This window comes from Aquarana catesbeiana, linkage group LG01, assembly GCF_042186555.1.
Source record: "Aquarana catesbeiana isolate 2022-GZ linkage group LG01, ASM4218655v1, whole genome shotgun sequence".
Lineage (NCBI taxonomy): Eukaryota > Metazoa > Chordata > Amphibia > Anura > Ranidae > Aquarana > Aquarana catesbeiana.
This window is the reverse complement of record NC_133324.1, coordinates 245,266,445-245,286,076: the sequence shown is the minus strand read 5'-3', so window position 1 is coordinate 245,286,076 and position 19,632 is coordinate 245,266,445. Positions and strand designations below refer to the sequence as shown.

The window sequence follows — 19,632 nt, the reverse complement described above, 5'->3', positions numbered from 1 at the left end:
GATAGATAGTGCATTTTATATACAACTCTATAGATCAGATCAAAATGAGGGACAAATGAGGATGAAAGAGCGACATTGTTCCAAATCAGGGACGTTCCCTAATAATCAGAGACAGTTGGGAGCTATGGCATATTCTGAAATATTCAGTCAGATAGACAGTCAGTTGATATATATCTCTGAATGGAATATGAATTATAAGTAGCATGTGTAGGAGAATGCTCTATGGAAAATGAAATCATGTTCTTTGACATGTATCATGTTTGAAGAGTTTGTAACCTACTATGTGATGGTGATTTTATATTAATATTATAAATTAAAAAAAAAAAAAAACTATGATTTCAGACAAATGACTGGATATTGCTTTGAATGTAACACGCTGACACCTCAAAAACCCTGTATGCAGTAACTACGTCGTTTGTATTGTGCAAATAGGATGAGGTGTCTGAAGATTTTGTGGGGGGACCCAATATAGTAACTTTTTCAGGTATAATAAATCAATAACACAGGTATGTGCTCTAGTCTTGTCTACTGTAACTTCCCCACCATGTTCACCCTTCAGTAAGCACAAAACGTCTGAATAAAGTCTGTCCACATTTCTGGTTAAAAACCAGAGGTTTTTTTCGCATGCGTGTGCTGATCTTCTTAATAAGAAAACAGAGAGCATTAAAAAACCCCCAGAGGTTGTAAATCTTCAAATCTGGAAAATTCTGGCTGGAGTTAGAGAAGTAGCACCAGAGTTTAAAAATTGTGGAATCCCTTGGGGGACCAAGTGCATGGAGACAGGGTGACAACTAAGGATGAGCTCAGATATGTCCTAGTCTGAACCCACCTGACTGATACTGCCAGGAAGCTGGAACTGTACTGGGCCCCACAGCCGCACACATAAAAGGAGTGTGTGTACGTCTGGCTGTGGGAAATGCCCCGGCTGCTTATGATTGGCTTTGTATAGTGTCAGCTTTCTTGATGCAGGCACTGCATCATTACACAATATTAGAATACCCTGGTATTACAATATCGTGTAATGATACAATGCCTGCATCAACACATGATACTGTAAGGCCCTTTTCACACTGGCGGAGTTTGCCTGCTCAGCGGGGGATCTCTTCGCTGGACAGGCAGATGACAGGTCTGTCAGACACAGCCCGCTGTCCTCTATGGACTGTCGGGTGGAATTGGACTGCCTGTCCATTTCCATCCAACTGTCACCCGATCCGATCTGCCAGATCAATCCCCATCCATCTGTTTTCAGCAGATAGGATCGGATGTCAGTTGACATCTGCCGCTTCATAGAGTGCAATGGATGAGACCCGATTGGGCCGCCCATGTGTAAGGGGGTCTAAGTCTTTAGGTTTGGGTATGTCAAACTTCTGCCAGCAGTCACATGCCATCACAGTGCAGATTCATTACACTATGTTTATTATTTCCTGGTAGGAAATCTCTGGTGGGTTTGGACTAGGATTCAAACACATTTCAGCTCATCCCTAGTAAGGATGAGCTCAGACGTGTTCGCAAGTCCATGTGCCCACGCCCGCCCGCCAGGAAGCTGACACTCCGCAGCTAGTGAGACATTTCCCAATCTGTGAAGCCGCGGATCGGGAATTGTCTCACTGCCTGTGATTAGCGCTGCGGAGTGTCAGCTTCCTGGCGGGCGCGGGCACGTGGACTTGCGAACACGCCTGAGCTCATCCTTAATCCTTAGTGACAACGAAGTTGCACAACTGAAAGCCAGTTGTCACCCTATAACAGGAAGTGCCTGGACAAGGACCTCATGAAAGTTATTTCTTTAATGAACCTTTTCAAATGAAATGAACATGTTAAAGCGTCTATGAGAGGTTTAGTGATCGGTGGTACGTCTACTCTGGGTGGCACTGCCCCCAGACATAGAAATAATATCATCTGACCTTCTAGGATAAACTTGCGGGCATATCTTTTCAGGTTTTTCTTCTTGATGGAGCAGAAGGAAGATGGAAATGAGCCTTCAGCCAGCAGTCTGTAAATATCTTCCAGCTTATTGGGACTGGACTCCACCACCTCCTCTGCCACCTGAAGGGGCTCCATGGTCAGCCTGGTGCAGCTGTGACATAAGAACCTGGAGATGGGCAGCTGACTGCTAGAGCACCCCCTGATCCTCCATGCTGCCAGCTCCAGGAACTCAATAACTAGGATAGAAAATGTATCAACTGACAGACTACATGGCCCTGCACAGCCTGTCCAAATCCACACAGAGGGAACAGTTTCCTGGGGACTTCATTAACTGTGACACAAGCTAAAGGTCCGGGTCACACTTCTTAACTTCAATACAGCGCACACAGCACTACAGTACAGTACTGCACAGGACAGCTCATGTATTTACAGACAATCCCTAAGTGTGGGCGGGGCGCGTCTGTCACGTGGCCGGAAGTAGAGAGAGGTAGCTGTGTGTGTGGAGGAGTGTGATGGACAGATGTGCGGGCTCCGTCCAGTGACCGCTCTGTACCATGGCACACGGCTCCAGCGGACTCTCCTATTCCTGTGCCTGCTTCTACACTGACAACATTTTCATAGAGCAATACCAAATGCATGTCAGCTTCACAGATGAGGAGAAGTTCACCCAGAAATATCACAAGGTATTCTCCTCCTATTACCTACCACTGCTTTACCACCCTGGAGAATAAAATGGTGCTAGTGGTGACGTTGGTTTACGTCACATGGTATTGGCGCAATGGTTCATCAAGTCAGTAAAAAAGTACACTTGGGAATTTTAGTGCACACAAATGCAATATATTACCTAGTTTTTTTAATAAAAGATGAGATCACATCGATTAGATAGATACCCAACATGTCAACCCTTACAGTTACCTGAGCTGGGAAATGGTGACAACACTCAGTACCCTACATTTTCCATAGGCAAGCTTGAAAAGCGGGGGGGGGGGGGGGGGGGAGCAGGGGTCTGCAAACTTTCTGAACAAAGGGCCAGTGTACTGTCTTTCAGACTTTGAGGGGGCCGGACTGTGGCCAGTGTGAGTAGAAAATGCCCTGACACCAATGGGAGTAAAAATGCCCCATTATTGGCATTAGTGGGAGGAATAGTGCCCCATCATTGGTGACAGTGCAAGGAATAGTGCCCCATCATTGGTGTCAGTGGGAGGAATAGTGCCCCATCATTAGTGTCAGTGCAAGGAATAGTGCCCTATCATTGGTGACAGTGCAAGGAATAGTGCCCCATCATTGGTGTCAGTGCAAGGAATAGTGCCCTATCATTGGTGACAGTGCAAGGAATAGTGCCACATCGGTGACAGTGCAAGGAATAGTGCCCCATCATTGGTGACAGTGCAAGGAATAGTGCCCCATCATTGGTGACAGTGAAAGGAATAGTGCCCCATCATTGGTGACAGTGCAAGGAATAGTGCCACATCAGTGACAGTGCAAGGAATAGTGCCCCATCATTGGTGACAGTGCAAGGAATAGTGCCCCATCATTGGTGACAGTGAAAGGAATAGTGCCCCATCATTGGTGACAGTGCAAGGAATAGTGCCACATCAGTGACAGTGCAAGGAATAGTGCCCCATCATTGGTGACAGTGCAAGGAATAGTGCCCCATCATTGGTGACAGTGAAAGGAATAGTGCCCCATCATTGGTGACAGTGCAAGGAATAGTGCCACATCGGTAACAGTGCAAGGAATAGTGCCCCATCATTGGTGACAGTGCAAGGAATAGTGCCCCATCATTGGTGTCAGTGCAAGGAATAGTGCCCCATCATTGGTGACAGTGAAAGGAATAGTGCCCCATCATTGGTGACAGTGCAAGGAATAGTGCCACATCAGTGACAGTGCAAGGAATAGTGCCCCATCATTAGTTACAGTGCAAGGAATAGTGCCCCATCATTGGTGACAGTGCAAGGAATAGTGCCCCATCATTGGTGTCAGTGGGAGGAATAGTGCCCCATCATTGATGTCTGAGCAAGGAATAGTGCCTCATCAATGGCATTAGTGGGAAGAATAGTGCCCCATTGTTCATATCAAGGAAGAATAGTGCCACATCATTGGTGTCAGTGTAAGGAATAGTGCCCCATCATTGGTGTCAGTGGCAGGAATAGTGTCCCATCATTGGCATCAGTGGGAGGAATAGTGCCTCATTGTTCGTGTCAAGGGAAGAAATGGTGCCCCATCATTGGTATCAGTGGGAGGAATAGTGCCCCATCATTGGTGTCAGTGGCAGGAATAGTGCTCCATCATTGGCATTAGTGGGAGGAATAGTGCCCCATTTATTCGTATCAAGGGAAGAAATGGTGCCCCATCATTTGTATCAATGGAAGGAATAGTGCCCCACGGGCCAGATAAAGACAAGCAAAGGGCCTCATCTGGCCCCCGGGCCATAGTTTGGAGACCTGTGGTTTAGAATTACCCATCAATAATGGGCCTAGAATTGATCTCACTCTGGTGTAGGCACCAATTTTTAACGTATGTCACAAATGAAGTTTACATTTGAGTGGGGGAGGGGGTGACTTGACATTTTTTTTGGGGGGGGGGGGTTAGGTACTTGAGTGCAACACGTTCTTTACCTTTTTTTTCACTAAACTTTATTTTTTGTCATATGGGGGGCCATATATAGTAGCACATAGGAGATTTTTAGACACCCGATGTCTCACCTGTCATCCACTGAAGCTAATGGAACACAGATCACACTCCATTAGCTTTTTCCCCAGCTGCAGTGGCCAGTGAATGTGATAGGCGAAGCCGGAATGGATGTTATGAACTTTGCTTCCAGGCTGTCACTAGGTAATGGAGATCAGAATGGACATTCGCTGGTCTCCCTCTACTCTATCTGGCAGAACCCAGCATGTTGGTGGTACCAGGTCCCATCTCAGACCTCAGGAAACCTGATGGAGGGGCTACACTACCAGAGGTGTGTGGAAGAACAGCTGAATGCTTCCAACTGACAACCGATTATTGACTTATCAGATTTGTGTAAAATCTCTTGCTGCTGCCACTGACAAGTGACATATATCGGTGGGAGTGGAGGGGTTAAAGGGAAGCTGTCATGAGAGAAACATGGAGGCTGCCATGGCTGAACTCATTCTGATCCTTTGTTATTTCTGCACCAGTGACCTAGATTTATTGAGGGGAGTTAGTAAAATCTAGTAAAGTTAGTAAAATTTTCTGGGACAAACTTTGGCTTTGTTTAGTCTTGCGGTTGGGGAGCGGCAATAGGCAGCGGACAGGGGGTGTTTATATGCTGCAGCTGCCATGCTTTATGCCCACAGCAAAGTTCACCCGACACAGTCAAGTAAATGGAGAAGCGCCCAAACGCCCCTCAACTGGGGGGGCGCATTTGTCTGCAAAAATGGGGTTAAAACAGGAGGTGAGGTGGCATCACATCTCTTCCTCAACTCAATGTTCTAGCAAAAAGTAATGATTTTAACTTGAAACCAACACGTGTCAGAAAAAAGGTTTAGTCTTTAAGTGGTTAACTTCCCTCATTTACAGACCGAAGTTCATTCCTTTGATCTAAAGAACAAAACGTTACAATGTTTATAGTTAGCTCAGCCACTGAAGAATGTTGTGAAACTTGGCAGACTGCCTGATTTTTTATTTTTTATTTTTTTTGACAGCTGTCCTGCTTGAGCAGAGAACTGTGCACAGAATCAGGAAAATGCTTTGTTAATCACTTCAATACCAGGCACTTCACCCCCTTCCTGCCCAGGACAATTTTTAGCTTTAAGCGCTGTCGCACTTTGAATGACAATTGCACGGTCATGCAACACTATACCCAAACTAAATTTTTATCATTTTCTTCCCACAAATAGAGCTTTCTTTTGGTGGTATTTGATCACCTCTGCGGTTTTTCATTTTTGTGCTATAAACGAAAAAGGACCAACAATTTTGAAAAAAAAAACTGATGGGCACTGATAGGCGGCAATGATGGGCACTGGATAGGCAGCAATGATGGGCACTGGATAGGCAGCACTGATAAGGAGCTACTGACAGGCATTACTGAGTGATACTGATTGGCACTTTGATGGGGCAGTGATCGGCATTGTTGTGGGCACTGACAGGCGTTTATAGAGGGGCCAGGCTGGCAGATGATGGGCACTGATTGGCAGCTGATGGGCACCTTTTGATGGGGGCTGTGCTGATTATCAGCACAGACACCCCCCCCCCGACAGGGAGAGCCACAGATCAGCTCTCCCTTTCAGCGTGAACCGAGGAAAGCCGATTACCGGCACTTCATGGTTCACACGATGATCAGCTGTGATTGGTCATACCACGATTGGAGTTGCGGCATGTCATACTGACACACAGCACCTCCGATCGTCGCACTGCGTGCTTCCGTGGGCGCGTGTCGGCTCTGTTATCCTGATTATGTCATATGACATCTGATCAGGATAACACAACCACTTTGCCGCCGTCATTTTGCTATAGGGCGGGTGGCAAGTGGTTAAGATCGCGATGGGGAAAGAATCTATTCTTTTAATTGTATTTTAAAGCGGAGTTCCACCCTGAAAAACATTTTTACATTTTCACAGTCCTTTACTAGTAATAAAAAAAATTTGGATTGAAAAAAATTTTTTTACTCACCAGAACCTCCCTGTTGCAATGTAGTGACTCCTAATCTGCCACTTCCGGGTCCGCAGAGCTCCACATCACTTCCTCCCTCGCCTGTGCTATTGGGAAATGTGAGTCATCATTTCCCAGCACTCAGTGGGCAGGAGTATGTAAAAAAAATTGCGTTATTTCCCTATAGGAAATAACGCGATTTAAGGCAGATCTAGCTAGGTAGCCGGAACTCCGCTTTAAGTGTCGCTTCCTTTGGACCCTAAACCTTGTTTGCTTAATCTATTTGACAAGTTTGAATGGGAAAACCGTACTAGGGAGGCTATTACTAGGACCTTATTTCAAGCTTGTAAAATGATAATGCTACACTGGAAATCAGAGACTCCTCCAACGGTTCAAGAGTGGGTGGCTGCTGTGGGAAACACCATTCGAATAGAAAAGCATTAAGGTGAAAAAACACCTGGCAGTGACCCACCCCCCCATTTTACGTACCTGAACCCCCGTATTTCTGTGGGCGGGGACGCGCTGTCCCTCTCTCCATGGGGTTCCGGCTCTTGATTGGATAGATTGATAGCAGCGCAGCCATTGGCTCCCACTGCTGTCAATCAAATCCAATGACACGAGCGCCGGGGGCGGGGCCGAGTCCGGCATTCGTGTTTATGGAAGTAAATGCTGGACTCGGGAGCTTGCCCGCAAGGTAACCCCCTGGGAGAGCGCTTCTCCTAGGGGGTTATCTGATAAGAGGCGGCGCCATGCCCACGAGAACCCCAGAAGACGAGGTTCAGGGCCACTCTGTGCAAAACGAGCTGCACAGTGGAGGTAAGTATGATATGTTTGTTATTTAAAAAAAAACACCGGATGTTTTTTGATGTTTTTACAGCAGCTGTTTTTGGCTGTAGACGTTTTTTTCTACAGTCATTAAACTCTCCATCATGTTATCCTATGTGTCCATGCACACATAGGCTGTTATCAGCAGTTTTGGGCAATGGCGGTTTTGAGCAGTAAAAACAAAAAAAACAAAACTAGTGGCTGATAAACGTTTAAAAACGTCGCTCACTAGCATTTTTTAATGTTTTTGATCCATGAAAAAAAAATGCTAACAGGGAAAAACGCGAATAAACGTTAATAAACGCTAAAAAACACTATTGCAAAAACGTTGAAAAAAGTTGAAAAACTCACTGCAAAGCTACTGAGGTTTTTATAACATTATTTTAACGTCCAGTGTGCATGAGGCCTTACAATCACTTTAATGTGGGCTGATTGTATAAATTGAACTCCATGTGGGCATGTTGGCACAAATCAGGGTTATTTTTGTATAATGTACAGTTTATGTGGCTGGCTATCTGGTTCTTTTGAGCTGTATGTAACCAATAAAGTGTTTTTTGTTTTTGTTTTGTTTTTTAAAACAAAGCCAAAACTCCAGGAATTAGACAAAATCTACCCTTGCAGCCTCGTTAAGTCTAGGGGTACAGAAATTAGGAGAAATACTTACCTTATTCCTCGCTTTAGCAGGGTCCCTCCAGCAGTGTGACTGATCCCCTCTAATGCGCTCCCAGTCACGATCGCACATCTTCCTCCTCCACATACAATGCAGGGTTAATAGCAGGGGTGTCTGAGGAATGATAGAATTCTCTTCCCCATGGACATTTACAGTTTTATACAATTGGTATGTAAAGTGAAAAATCTATTTTTTCTGAAGAATGCTTTGTATAAAGGATGAGTCATGTTATTATGGCAAAGTGGGTTGGCAATTCCTATTAATACTCCACTGTGTCATACAGGCATTGCTGAGCAGAGGATGTCGTACTCCTGAGAAGCTTTCAGAAGTTCTGGAAACGGTATGGTGAAGCAAAAAAAAAAAAAATAATATGTATATATAGCCTATATGCTACATGTGTATATACTGCATGTATGTACTATAGCTGTTATTAAAACACATGTAGTATTGCATGCGACTTTGCTTGACTTAACATGTTTTTTAAAATTTGTAAATAAGATTTCTCCATTTGTGATTTGAATGAAAATCCATAGGTCAGTTCTACCCTAAACTGGAGCTCTGGTAACAGCAGTCTTCATTGACATGAATAGATTTTTAATCTACCATACAGTATGAATGCAGATTAGAACACAGCAAACTGGAATCGCTTATGGTGTGACTAGGCCCTTGCTCTTTCAAAGGGGCGAACTATATAATTTCAGTTTTGGTTAAGATGGATTCCAGGCATGGTACATTTTTACATAGTTACATTAGAGCAGCTTGTATAAAGGTAATTATGTATATACCATACCTAGATGATGCCCCTGAAAGGTGTAAATCACTGTAGTAGACACCGCTACTCACTGATCTCCACTTGCTTCCGTGTCCCGTGCAGATCGATTGTGAACACAGGAGGTTGGGCAGCTCAGCACGGGCACCTTCAGAGAATGCTTTGCATTTTCTGAATGAATGCAAAGTGTTCTCTGATTGGATGTGGGGGAGAGGCAGAGCGGTGATGTTGATTATTGGTTAATGCTCCAGAAATCGAGCTCCAGACAAGCCTATTCTAATTTTGGGCATTTGAGGGAAACCAAGAACCTTCGCGGAGAACACTCTTCGATCCTACCCCAGGGCTTCAACAGGTGACCAAATCCTCCAAAGATGATACCCGATCTCTCAAGGCAGAGCTGTACCCAGTGACAACTGCCTGTTAATCGTGGAGAGGAATCCTTCCATCTATTGGCGATTGAGGTACCATTCACATCAGGGCTGTCTTAGATGGGATTTTCGGAACCTATTACCAACGCTTGCCAACACGCACTCCTAGAGAGAGAGATACAGTATCTCACAAAAGTGAGTACACCCCTCACATTTTTGAAAATATCGTATTCTATCTTTTCATGTGATAACACTAAAGAAATGACACTTTGCTACAATGTAAAGTAGTGAGTGTACAGCTTGTATAAGACCCCATTCACACAGGGGCAACACGACTTGCAGGTCGCCTCAGCGAGGCGACCTGCAAACGACTGCCCGGGCGACTTGCAAAACGACTTCTGTATAGAAGTCTATGCAAGTCGCCCCAAGTCGCCCCCGAAGTCGTACAGGAACCTTTTTCTAAGTCGGAGTGACTTGCGTCGCTCCCCTTAGAACGGTTCCATAGCACAGAACAGGAGGCGACTTGTCAGGCGACTAGGTCGCCTGACAAGTCGTCCCTGTGTGAATGGGCTCTAACAGTGTAAATCTGCTGTCCCCTCAAAACAACTCAACACACAGAAAGCATCTAAATGCACAAAACACTAGAGTTTAAAGATTTATACATTCCAATGGCCAGAATAAATTAAAATTGGCCAATAGAATGCATTAACTGTCAAATGCTAGACACACCTAAACAATTTGTGGCTTTTGTCAAGTTTTTAAGCAGTTTTTTCCTACCTGGAGTTCTGGCAATTAGAGGGGCTTAAACAGATGCCCTGTGTGCCATGAGGCCTTAAGTTTTAAATAAAATGACAGAGTAGAAGATATTATAGTTACTGTATGCTCACTGATGCAAAGTTATAGCTTTACTGTCACATACAATCACACGGAGGGCTAAATCAGCCTTCCTAGATACGGTCTGTTTGGGAATCATTGTTAGGCCTCATGTACACTGCTGCTGCTAAACGAACATTTAGAAGCAGTTGGGTGTTTTTTTCAGCTGCTCCTGAACTCTCCTCTATGTTATCTTATCAGTACATGTACACAGGGTCGTTTACAGTCGTTTCTAGGCAGTTGAGTTTAGAGGCTTTTTTTGGAAAGCAAAAAAAATGGGTTCAGAAGCTGAGTTTAGAGGCATTTTAAGCACCAAACACTTCTAAACGCTACTAAATGCAGTAACTCGCGTTTAGCCGCATTTCATTTACAGGTGTTTTCATTTTGGCTATTTAAAAAAAAAAGAATTTTTTTTTTTTTTTAAATGCTTCTGAACGCAAATGCGCCGCAACGCGGCAAAACGGACGTTTTAAACATGGGTTGCTATCTGTCAAGTTAAATTGTTCAGGAGAGGTTGTAAAAAACTCCCGTGTACATGAAGCCGTATAGTTGCCTGGAGGAACTGCAATACAAAATCTCACCATCAGACGGAGCTCCTGGCCAGGGAAAAGCAGCAATGAGAGTTGTGGGACTGGAAGAATTTTTGCAAAGCAATGATGCTTAGTACCGCAGGAATTTCCATTGTATTTTTGTCAGGGATGTGACATAAAACATAATTCAAGCTAAAAAGATTTTAAAAATGTATTGTTCTAAATGGCATAAAGAAATTAATATTAACAACATGCCTGCATTTTCTATTAAACCACAGTTTTCTCGGTCAGATTAGCCCTCTTGTAAATGTTTTTGCACTTATGCTATTATAATAAGTCCAGTCTGCTAATATGTAGGATATTTGAATTAAAAGTTTAGCTACGGCATACGTTGCTGACTCCTTGGCTTTATATTAGTAGTTCTAGTGCAGTCATATCCATTGAATAGGTTCAGGTTTACTGCCCAGGAACTGGTATGTAGCCTGAAAGTAAAAAATCTTGAGGCTTTTCAGGCAAGTATTTTACTTTTTTCACAGATCACTTTGTGTTATTTTATAGAATTACTATTTCCCCAGGTAAAGAAAGAAGTGGAAAGAAGAATGAAATTAGCTGAGGAGTCTATGCAAAGAAAATCAGAAATTTCCCTCCGTTATAAACCATTGCATCCAGAGTTGTATGTCTTGCAGGTAACACCAAATATAAATTTGCCTCCCAAATTGTAGCATGTTTCCAGAAGTGCTTCATTTCCATGTAAATCCATGCTGTCGCTAAATGCCCAAAAATGTACAGGAGCTTCTTTTTGGCATGATCACGCATTGTTTGGTCCCAATAGACTTCAGTGGGGGAGTATGTAAAAATTGTGCAATTTCCTGCCTAACAAACATCTGTGCCTCCTAGTAAATGCACAAAAAATGCTCACGAATCATAACATGCTCAGGGGTGAATCCAGTAATGAACAGGGGTGGAGAGAGGGGGGACAAATTTTTGCATCCCAATAAATAATATAGTAAAAAGGGCTCATAAAGTGTTAACAGCAAATTTGTGAATATTGGTTAATTATCTCTTTCTTGCCTTTGCTTTTTAAGGAGTCCTTTCTATCAGCAGACTTTTTGGAAGCTGTCCATTTTTGCCAGTCTCCCCATGCTAGTCTGGATGGTCTTTTAAACCTCCTTGATTCCATTCCAGGTATTTATTGTTAATCTAAGTCTCCATAGACTGATTGCATGTAGTAGAAATAAAACAGGCATATGGGCAGAAGATGTTGTGCCCCCGGAAGTTTGCAAAAGTGCTAGGAAAGACACAATGCCAAGCAACAGTGAAGATGCAAGACTTGTTCCTGGCCTTGCTCATTTAAAGTGGAACTGTGAGCAGGCAGGCTTGTTTATTGCAGTTTATTGCAGAAGAAACATGCAGTGCCTCTTCTTTTATAAACTACATATAGATAAAAATAAGAGTGCAGCGCCAGATAAATACTACAAGTGAGTATGATATGTATAATGACACTGTATACAGTATACTACCAGTATAACAATAGTGATCAATAATCCAGTGCAAAAAGAAAGTCAATTGAAAAAAATAGTCCATATGTAAATACTCCATTGGCAGTAAACATGCATATAAAAACACAAAAAATTAGTGACAAATACAGTTCATGAATGAAAATATCCAAAAGAAAGATTTCCAATGCGTGACCCAGGGTCTATGTTTTCCACCACTTGTGCTGCCCGTCACCTTACCAGAAAGCCAGGCTTACCAGAAAGCCTGCGACTGCCCTTACCCAGAAAGCCTGCGACTGCCCTTACAAAACTGTTACTGTGCACTTATAAATACCATATGCGTTTTCAATGTGTTTTTGGTACGTTTTCTGGTTTCCTTACTCCTAGACTGCATTTATGAAACATTGACATGTAATTCAAAAAACGCAGCAAAAACACACCATGGTGCGTTTTTGATGCGTTCCTATTGACTTACAATAGAAGGTGTGTTTTTGGTGTGCTTTTGAAACAGGGCACTAAAGATGCCACATGGAGGACTTTTTAAAATGCAGTGCACCTGAAGCGCAGTGATGTGAACAGTTACATAGGATTTAAAAGGGACTATTTTTCATGGGCTTTTGTCGCACTGTAAGGCTGCTTTTTAGTTCGGCAAAAGCGCACCAGTGTGAACAGAGCCTAAAAAGTGTTCGCTGAAGTTGACTTGAGTGTATCTAAATCTGCTAGTGCATCTAACATTGCCCTCCCCCAAGACTGACAATGCTGCTGTCCAAAGATGTCTCTGTTCCTTCATCCAGATTGAAGGTAGGTGTGTTACTGACCAGATCACCAGGTGAAAACAGAGGGGGGAAAAGCCTAAAAAAAAAGAAAACAAATGCAGCCTAAACATCTAATAATTGATAAGCTGCAATATTTTACATTTATAGTTTTGGGTTTAATACCGCTTTAGGTTTTGTAAAATCCTTGCAGTGTTCCCGAAATTAAAATATGCCTCTATACATTAAACTGTTGTATTTTTTCATAGATAAAAGGATATATCGACTCCCTGTATTTGTTCCACAGTTTTGTAAAGACTTTGTGGAAGAGCTTGAACATTTTGAAAGATCATCATTGGCAAAAGGACGCCCAAACACTATGAATAATTATGGGGTACTTCCAGTTTTATATTTCATGATCAATCTTATGGATTGTAGAGTCTATTGAACGAGTGCCGCCTTGTCATGCACCTGCCACCTCTTATCATTGAGCTGGTCCTTGCCTTTGATACAGGGGTCAGAAATCGAATGACCTCTTTTGAAAGAGTAGTAGTGTCCCTCAAAAATACTATATGTGCTGTACAAGTGACGTTTATAAATATAACAAGTTACAAGGGCCCCAGAGGGTTAAAATCTACTAGGGGGAATGTTCAATGCTGCGGTTGGTGTGTGGTGTGGCCCGGACAGATCTGTGCAGTGCTGATGCACCAATCTTGGTGCATCACACTGTTCCCTTTTTTTTTTATAAAACAAACTTTATTGCGATGTCACACAGACCGCTCATAAAGTTCAAATGCCAGCCACACAATGCGAGGCAGTGAATTGTCTTGCCCTGCACAGTACTCTTTTTCACCGCACACCCCCTGTGACCACTGCAGCACAGTGATGTGAACTGGGCAGATAGGGAGACAAGAAATTTTGCTTTGTCATGTTGTGGGACTGCGCTGAAAGTCCCATCGCATGTGGTGTGAATGTACCCTAAATGGCACTCTACTACCGAAATATATCAACAGAGGAATGGGATGATATTTGCTCCTCACATAGGATTTCACCAATGGTTAGTAACAAATGTATTCAATTGTATTGTATTATACACCAAACATACCTATCTCCTGTTTGACTACATATATGGAATGTATGGCCTTCCCCAAACTGTATACGATATAATGAACCCCAGGCAGATTTCATGCACCTCATTTGGGATTATCAGATTATATATGACTTTTGGCATAAAGGGACACTGTGCTTACTACCTTACTGCAACTCCCTCTTTCCTGTATACCGGACATTTGTTTTTTTGGTATACAAGATGAAATATATTCACCACAACATAATATATATATATATATATATATATATATATATATATATATATATATATATATATATATATATACACACTTTTTGCAGGAAAATGTGTTTATGGCTAACAAAGTCATAGCTATTACATGTCCATCCTTTACTACTGTAGCTCAGTGGAACACATTGCTTATTCAGTTAGAGATACCCTTATGATAAAGCTATATATGTGAACAGGAAATGTTCCCTAAAATTGCATAAAATTTGGGGCCCATTGTGTAACTCTACTTTCACCTTAAGTTTGGGGTGAGCTCCCCAGCCTTATGAATATAACATATCTTGGCAACTTATTTTAGAATTTATGTACAGTGCCTTGAAAAAGTTTTCATACCGTTGAAATTTTCCATTTTGTCATATTACAACCAAAAATGTAAATGTATTTTATTGTGTTTTTTTTTTTGGTGATAGTGAAGTAGAATAGTAAAGTATCGAACCAGGCAGAACTTCAGCAATGCAGGTTTATTAACAGCTGATAACATACAGGTTTATGTTCAAAATATTACAATATACAGGTCTAATGTATACAGTTTCTTACAATGCAAGCATATTAGATATAAATATTCTTATCCTCTACCCCAATTGATATAATTGTGAATTGTTCTTACCTTGAACCAGAATGGGTCTTTACTGCCAATTCTTGGGAACCTCTCACCTGATAGGGACCAGCCGATCTGCCGGTCATCTGGTCCCCTCACAGAGTTCTGGGTTCCAGCTCGACCAAGTTCTTGAGGGAAATTCACCTGAGACCACATTCTGGAACAAGTTAAGAAGTCTTCTCTGACTCGTATGAGGAGACAAGTTAGGACAGATACTTGCCCATTGGTTCTGACCTCTATGACCCGTGCAATAGGGCAGCATACACAGAGTTCAGCCTTATGAGCTCCTATCTGACTTGTCCGAGGGGACAAGTTAGGACAGATACTTGCCCATTGGTTCTGACCTCTATGACCCGTGCAATAGGGCAGCATACATAGAGTTCAGCCTTATGAGCTCCTATCTGACTTGTCCGAGGGGACAAGTTAGGACAGATACTTGCCCATTGGTTCTGACCTCTATGACCCGTGCAATAGGGCAGCATACATAGAGTTCAGCCTTATGAGCTCCTATCTGACTTGTCTGTCTAACAATTGCAGAGCTTGCATTTATATACCATTTCACAAGTCTTATCTCAACTATCTTTCTTACCTATGATTGGTCGCTAAGATCTACATCAAAGTAACCAACCATAAATCTGACACCTGTTCTACAACCAGACAAACTTAATTATTCCCAAAATTCCTATATGTTCATTAAAGTGATTTATAACTGTTTTTGTCCAATTAAAAACACCTGTATAGAGACAGTCTGGCACCCAGCTGTGTTATCAAACTCTCCTTATCTTGATAAGATTTAACTAGCTTTAAGGATTTGCAGATTTACAACTTTGAGACAATTAACTTTCAATAACCCCACCAGATGTTTTATATGTTTCACTATATGCATGTATTTTAACAGTTTTAATGAGGGCACAAGCAGACCTTTGTTTGACCCTGTCAAACTTAATTAATGTTCTGTACATAACTTTCCTGTATTCCACCTAATTATTTTAACCACCTGTTTTCTTATCTGTCTGAGACCATTCTACATAACTTGAATCTATTCTAATGAACTTTCATCCAGTAGACTATCTTAATACATTTTCGAGAACACCTGTTTACAAGTACTTGTCATAAAGCAGAGGTCATTTAAAGTTCAACACTTATAAATGAAGACTTTCTAAATCTATGGAAAACACAGTATACATTATTAAAAGATTAATAATTGTTGCTTTACTTATTGAATAATAATATTGATAAAACCACTACTATATAATAATATGAATAATAATAATAATAATTATTATCAATAAAATATATGCAAATCAATATATACAATATGAAATACATTGGCTAATATGAGATTCCACAACATTTCCCCCCTGTTGAGGCATAAGCCTCACAACAATTACAGTACAGATCACCCACCATGCTCTTCAGAGACCCCATGCACCCAACACTGATCACATAAATTGTCCAAAAAAAATAAAAATAAATCAGTCCAAAAATAAAAATAAATAAATAAATCAGTCCAAAAAATAACACTGCATCTTCTTCTGTAGCTGCAAAGTCCTTCTCCATATGTGGCACGGAAAACATAGTTGTCAGTCTCAGTGGCATTGTGATCATTCTTGCCACAAACTTCTTGCAACAGGCAACAGTTACTCAGCAACATCACATCAAGGATAACAGGGAAGAGGAACAATCCGTTCAGCTAGTGAATGAAAGCCAAGTATGTGGTTCCAGGGACCATTCAGCAGACTCAGTCCCATAAGGCTCTGCCTTTTCCTGCATAGGTCTTTTCAGCTTAGCCAAGTGCTTGATGTTTTTTGGAGAGATCTCCTTCTTCATCATCAGTTGCTGGTCCAGTATCATAGCACAAGCTGCTTTGGATGCTGTAAGACACAAGTTCAGTGCATACCTGTTCTGCAAGGGTACAAGTCTCAGATGTTTCAGTTCCTTCTTTATTGCATGAAATCCTTCCTTTGTAGCAATTACCATTTGTAACAAGTTGCATCATGTCTTCTGCGATCACCCGATATTTGTCTGGATATAAAATACACTTCAAAAATATAGTTATAAAAATAAAAATAAAAATAAAGTCAGTGTCAGGATACAATAGGCCTCTGGCAAGCATTTCAGGGCAACCTACAAAGCAATGGCTCCTACACTCTCATCTTATCTAATAACTTAATTTAGTGTGTTCCTTTTACTTCTACAACATCCGCTAAAATAATATACATGTATCTATATAGTTTTATCATAATACAATACTCTTACAATATTAATAATATTTATTATTATAAATCCCTTGAAGTACATGTTTTCACTACAAAGTATTTTATATAGACTATTCTTTTTACATTTCCCAACCTATACTATTTCCCATACAATAATTGTAAAATTTTTATCATTTGTTAACCTTGACTCCAACTATCAGTCACTATTACCCTGGTCATGTCATACTGTCAATAAAGTCCGTCCAGAAATTTCATTAGTTTTAATTTTGTAGTCTTCCCACAAAGTTTGCTAAACCCAAAACCATTTCACTTTTTGTCCATTTCTGCACATACTATACTGCAGAATATTATACAATAACAGTCAGCATGGGTCTCTTCTGTCAGTCACTGCTATACTGTCTAAGTCAGTAGCCTACCTCTCCTATGTCTTAAAACATGAATTATAAAACAATATCAAGACAAATATGATAACATATCTTTTAAAGCATCAATAGCATACAGTCTTTAGCGATAATGTCATACTCATTACATTACACCTCTCCACTTTTTTTTTTTTTTTTAAGCAAAAAATGATAAAACTATTTGTTTATAATGATTGAACATTTACTCAAAGTGGAACTCTACTCACAAAAATGTGATAAAATAAGGTTCATTAGCAAGAAAAATACATTCCACATTAATTATTATGCTACCATTTTACTGAAACCCATAACCTTTGAGCAGCAGTAGAATTTCAGGCTGTCAGCAGACTGTCCTCTAGATTTTAAGCAGTGCAAAAAAAAAAATAGAGCACAACTGAGCCTGTGTAGAGCAGGGTAGAACAGTGGATTGTAAACAGTATAGGCACTTATGTTTTTTTACTGTGTTTCATAGCTACACCTGCAAAAGGGGTCAGCCTCAAGTAACCCAGCAGGAATTAATTTTCTGACCAAAGTTCCACCTTAAGGTGTTCACAATAATAATACTTATAACATATATAACAAACAAAACAACAGTAAGTCTCTACATACAAAGTATCACATATAATTAATTAGCATTGTCCATTACTGAAATACTTCCAATGTCTTTGTCTGCAACAGTCTCTTGTATGTATTCCACTTGCACTTATGTGAATAACACTCTTGGTAATCTCAGTCAGACTTTGACTACTATAGAAATGGAAAATGTCACTGTCACAAATGTGGATTTAAACTGACACTTGAATTGTGAATTCTTCCACTTCCTTTTATGATCTTTAATGTACTTGCAGTCATCAAGGGTTACTGACAGACATTCCTTTAGTGGCTTTGACTGGAACAAGAGATCACATCTAAAACAAGGATCTGTTTAGAAACAAAATTACACCAATTTGGTTAATTATTTTAAACACATGAACATTTTATCTCCCACTGTACAGCATGAAGTCTAAGCAACTATGATCTGCCTCTAGAACTCCTAAATTTAGTGACAAATATATCCAAAGTTTCATATGGCCCAGCAAATTGTATTTAATTTGGTCTACAACAGCCCATACAACCTATCCACCAATGAATATGAGTGTGGACACAAGGTTCTATCGTCTATGCCAAGCATAGAGCAGAATGGAACTGATTTTTCATAAAATTGGGTACAATTATCTGATATCAGTGCTGAATACACTCCAATCCTGGGAAAAATTTCCCACATCAGACACTTAGCTGTTGTCTCATACATTTGCATGACCATATGAAAAACTGTGATTTACTTTTAAAAGGAGCAGACATTTATTAAACTATATCTATATCTACAGCTTTGTTCTTTCATTGCAATAAAGTCTATATACAGGCACACAAAATAGACTTTGAAGAACTACATTTTGTGAAACTACATTGTGATTGTTCATAATTAAAAAGAAATCAAAATAAAATTACATGGTCACTTGCACACTCTGTTAAATCTAAAGAGGTCAAGAAAATGTGCATTACTATGTCCCTTCCTTAAGAATAATTATATACAAATTTTATTGTTAATTAGATCATATTAATGCAGAGTGACCCTAATCAAAAAAAACTGACTTTGCCACCTGTAGTAGCATAACTAGGAACTTGAATAATAAAAAATCAAAAGGAGTGAAATTTTACAAAGTATAACTTTACATATGAAAACGTGCTGGCTGCTCCTGGAATAAAGAAACAAATTATTTATTTAAGCAAACTAATAATCAACCTGATAATTACTAAATATTGTAATCAGGTAGGACAAAATAAGTTATAGCCAATACCAATAAGGGACCTTGCTCACCAGAGCTTACAAGCTAATATTAAAAATTAAGACTCTAATTATCTAATTCACCCCCCTGTATGTGCTACATATAGCACATATAATAAGATGGTAGCACTGTTACCATGCATCACTCTTCACTATTCTTTTTAGAAAATAATAAACAAATATAAATTTGGAGTTCCCTGTTACCAAATAAATAAAGCCCATTGCTATCTTTGTGAATACTACTAAATAGGCAAATATATAAAGATGACAGTATACATAATACTGTACAATAAGATAGAGACATGACAAAATAAACAAAAGCTACAAGGGAGAATAAGCACCCTACTTACAAGAGTGATACACTAAACATAAAATGCACCTTTCACTACTACAGTCCATAATATAAAAGACA

General features: G+C 40.6%; 1 protein-coding gene across 1 annotated transcript in view; it reads left to right on the top strand.

Annotated features, from left to right (window-relative positions):
- The first annotated feature begins 2,369 nt into the window (after positions 1-2,369).
- OGFOD2 (2-oxoglutarate and iron dependent oxygenase domain containing 2) overlaps positions 2,370-19,632 on the top strand; it is a 30,916-nt gene continuing 13,653 nt past the window's right edge. Inside the window, exons 1-5 of the mRNA XM_073627433.1 lie at positions 2,370-2,606; positions 8,316-8,372; positions 11,148-11,258; positions 11,658-11,757; positions 13,090-13,214. Coding sequence (XP_073483534.1) covers positions 2,478-2,606; positions 8,316-8,372; positions 11,148-11,258; positions 11,658-11,757; positions 13,090-13,214 — 522 coding nt within the window. The 5' untranslated portion in view covers positions 2,370-2,477. The remainder of the gene's footprint in view (positions 2,607-8,315; positions 8,373-11,147; positions 11,259-11,657; positions 11,758-13,089; positions 13,215-19,632) is intronic.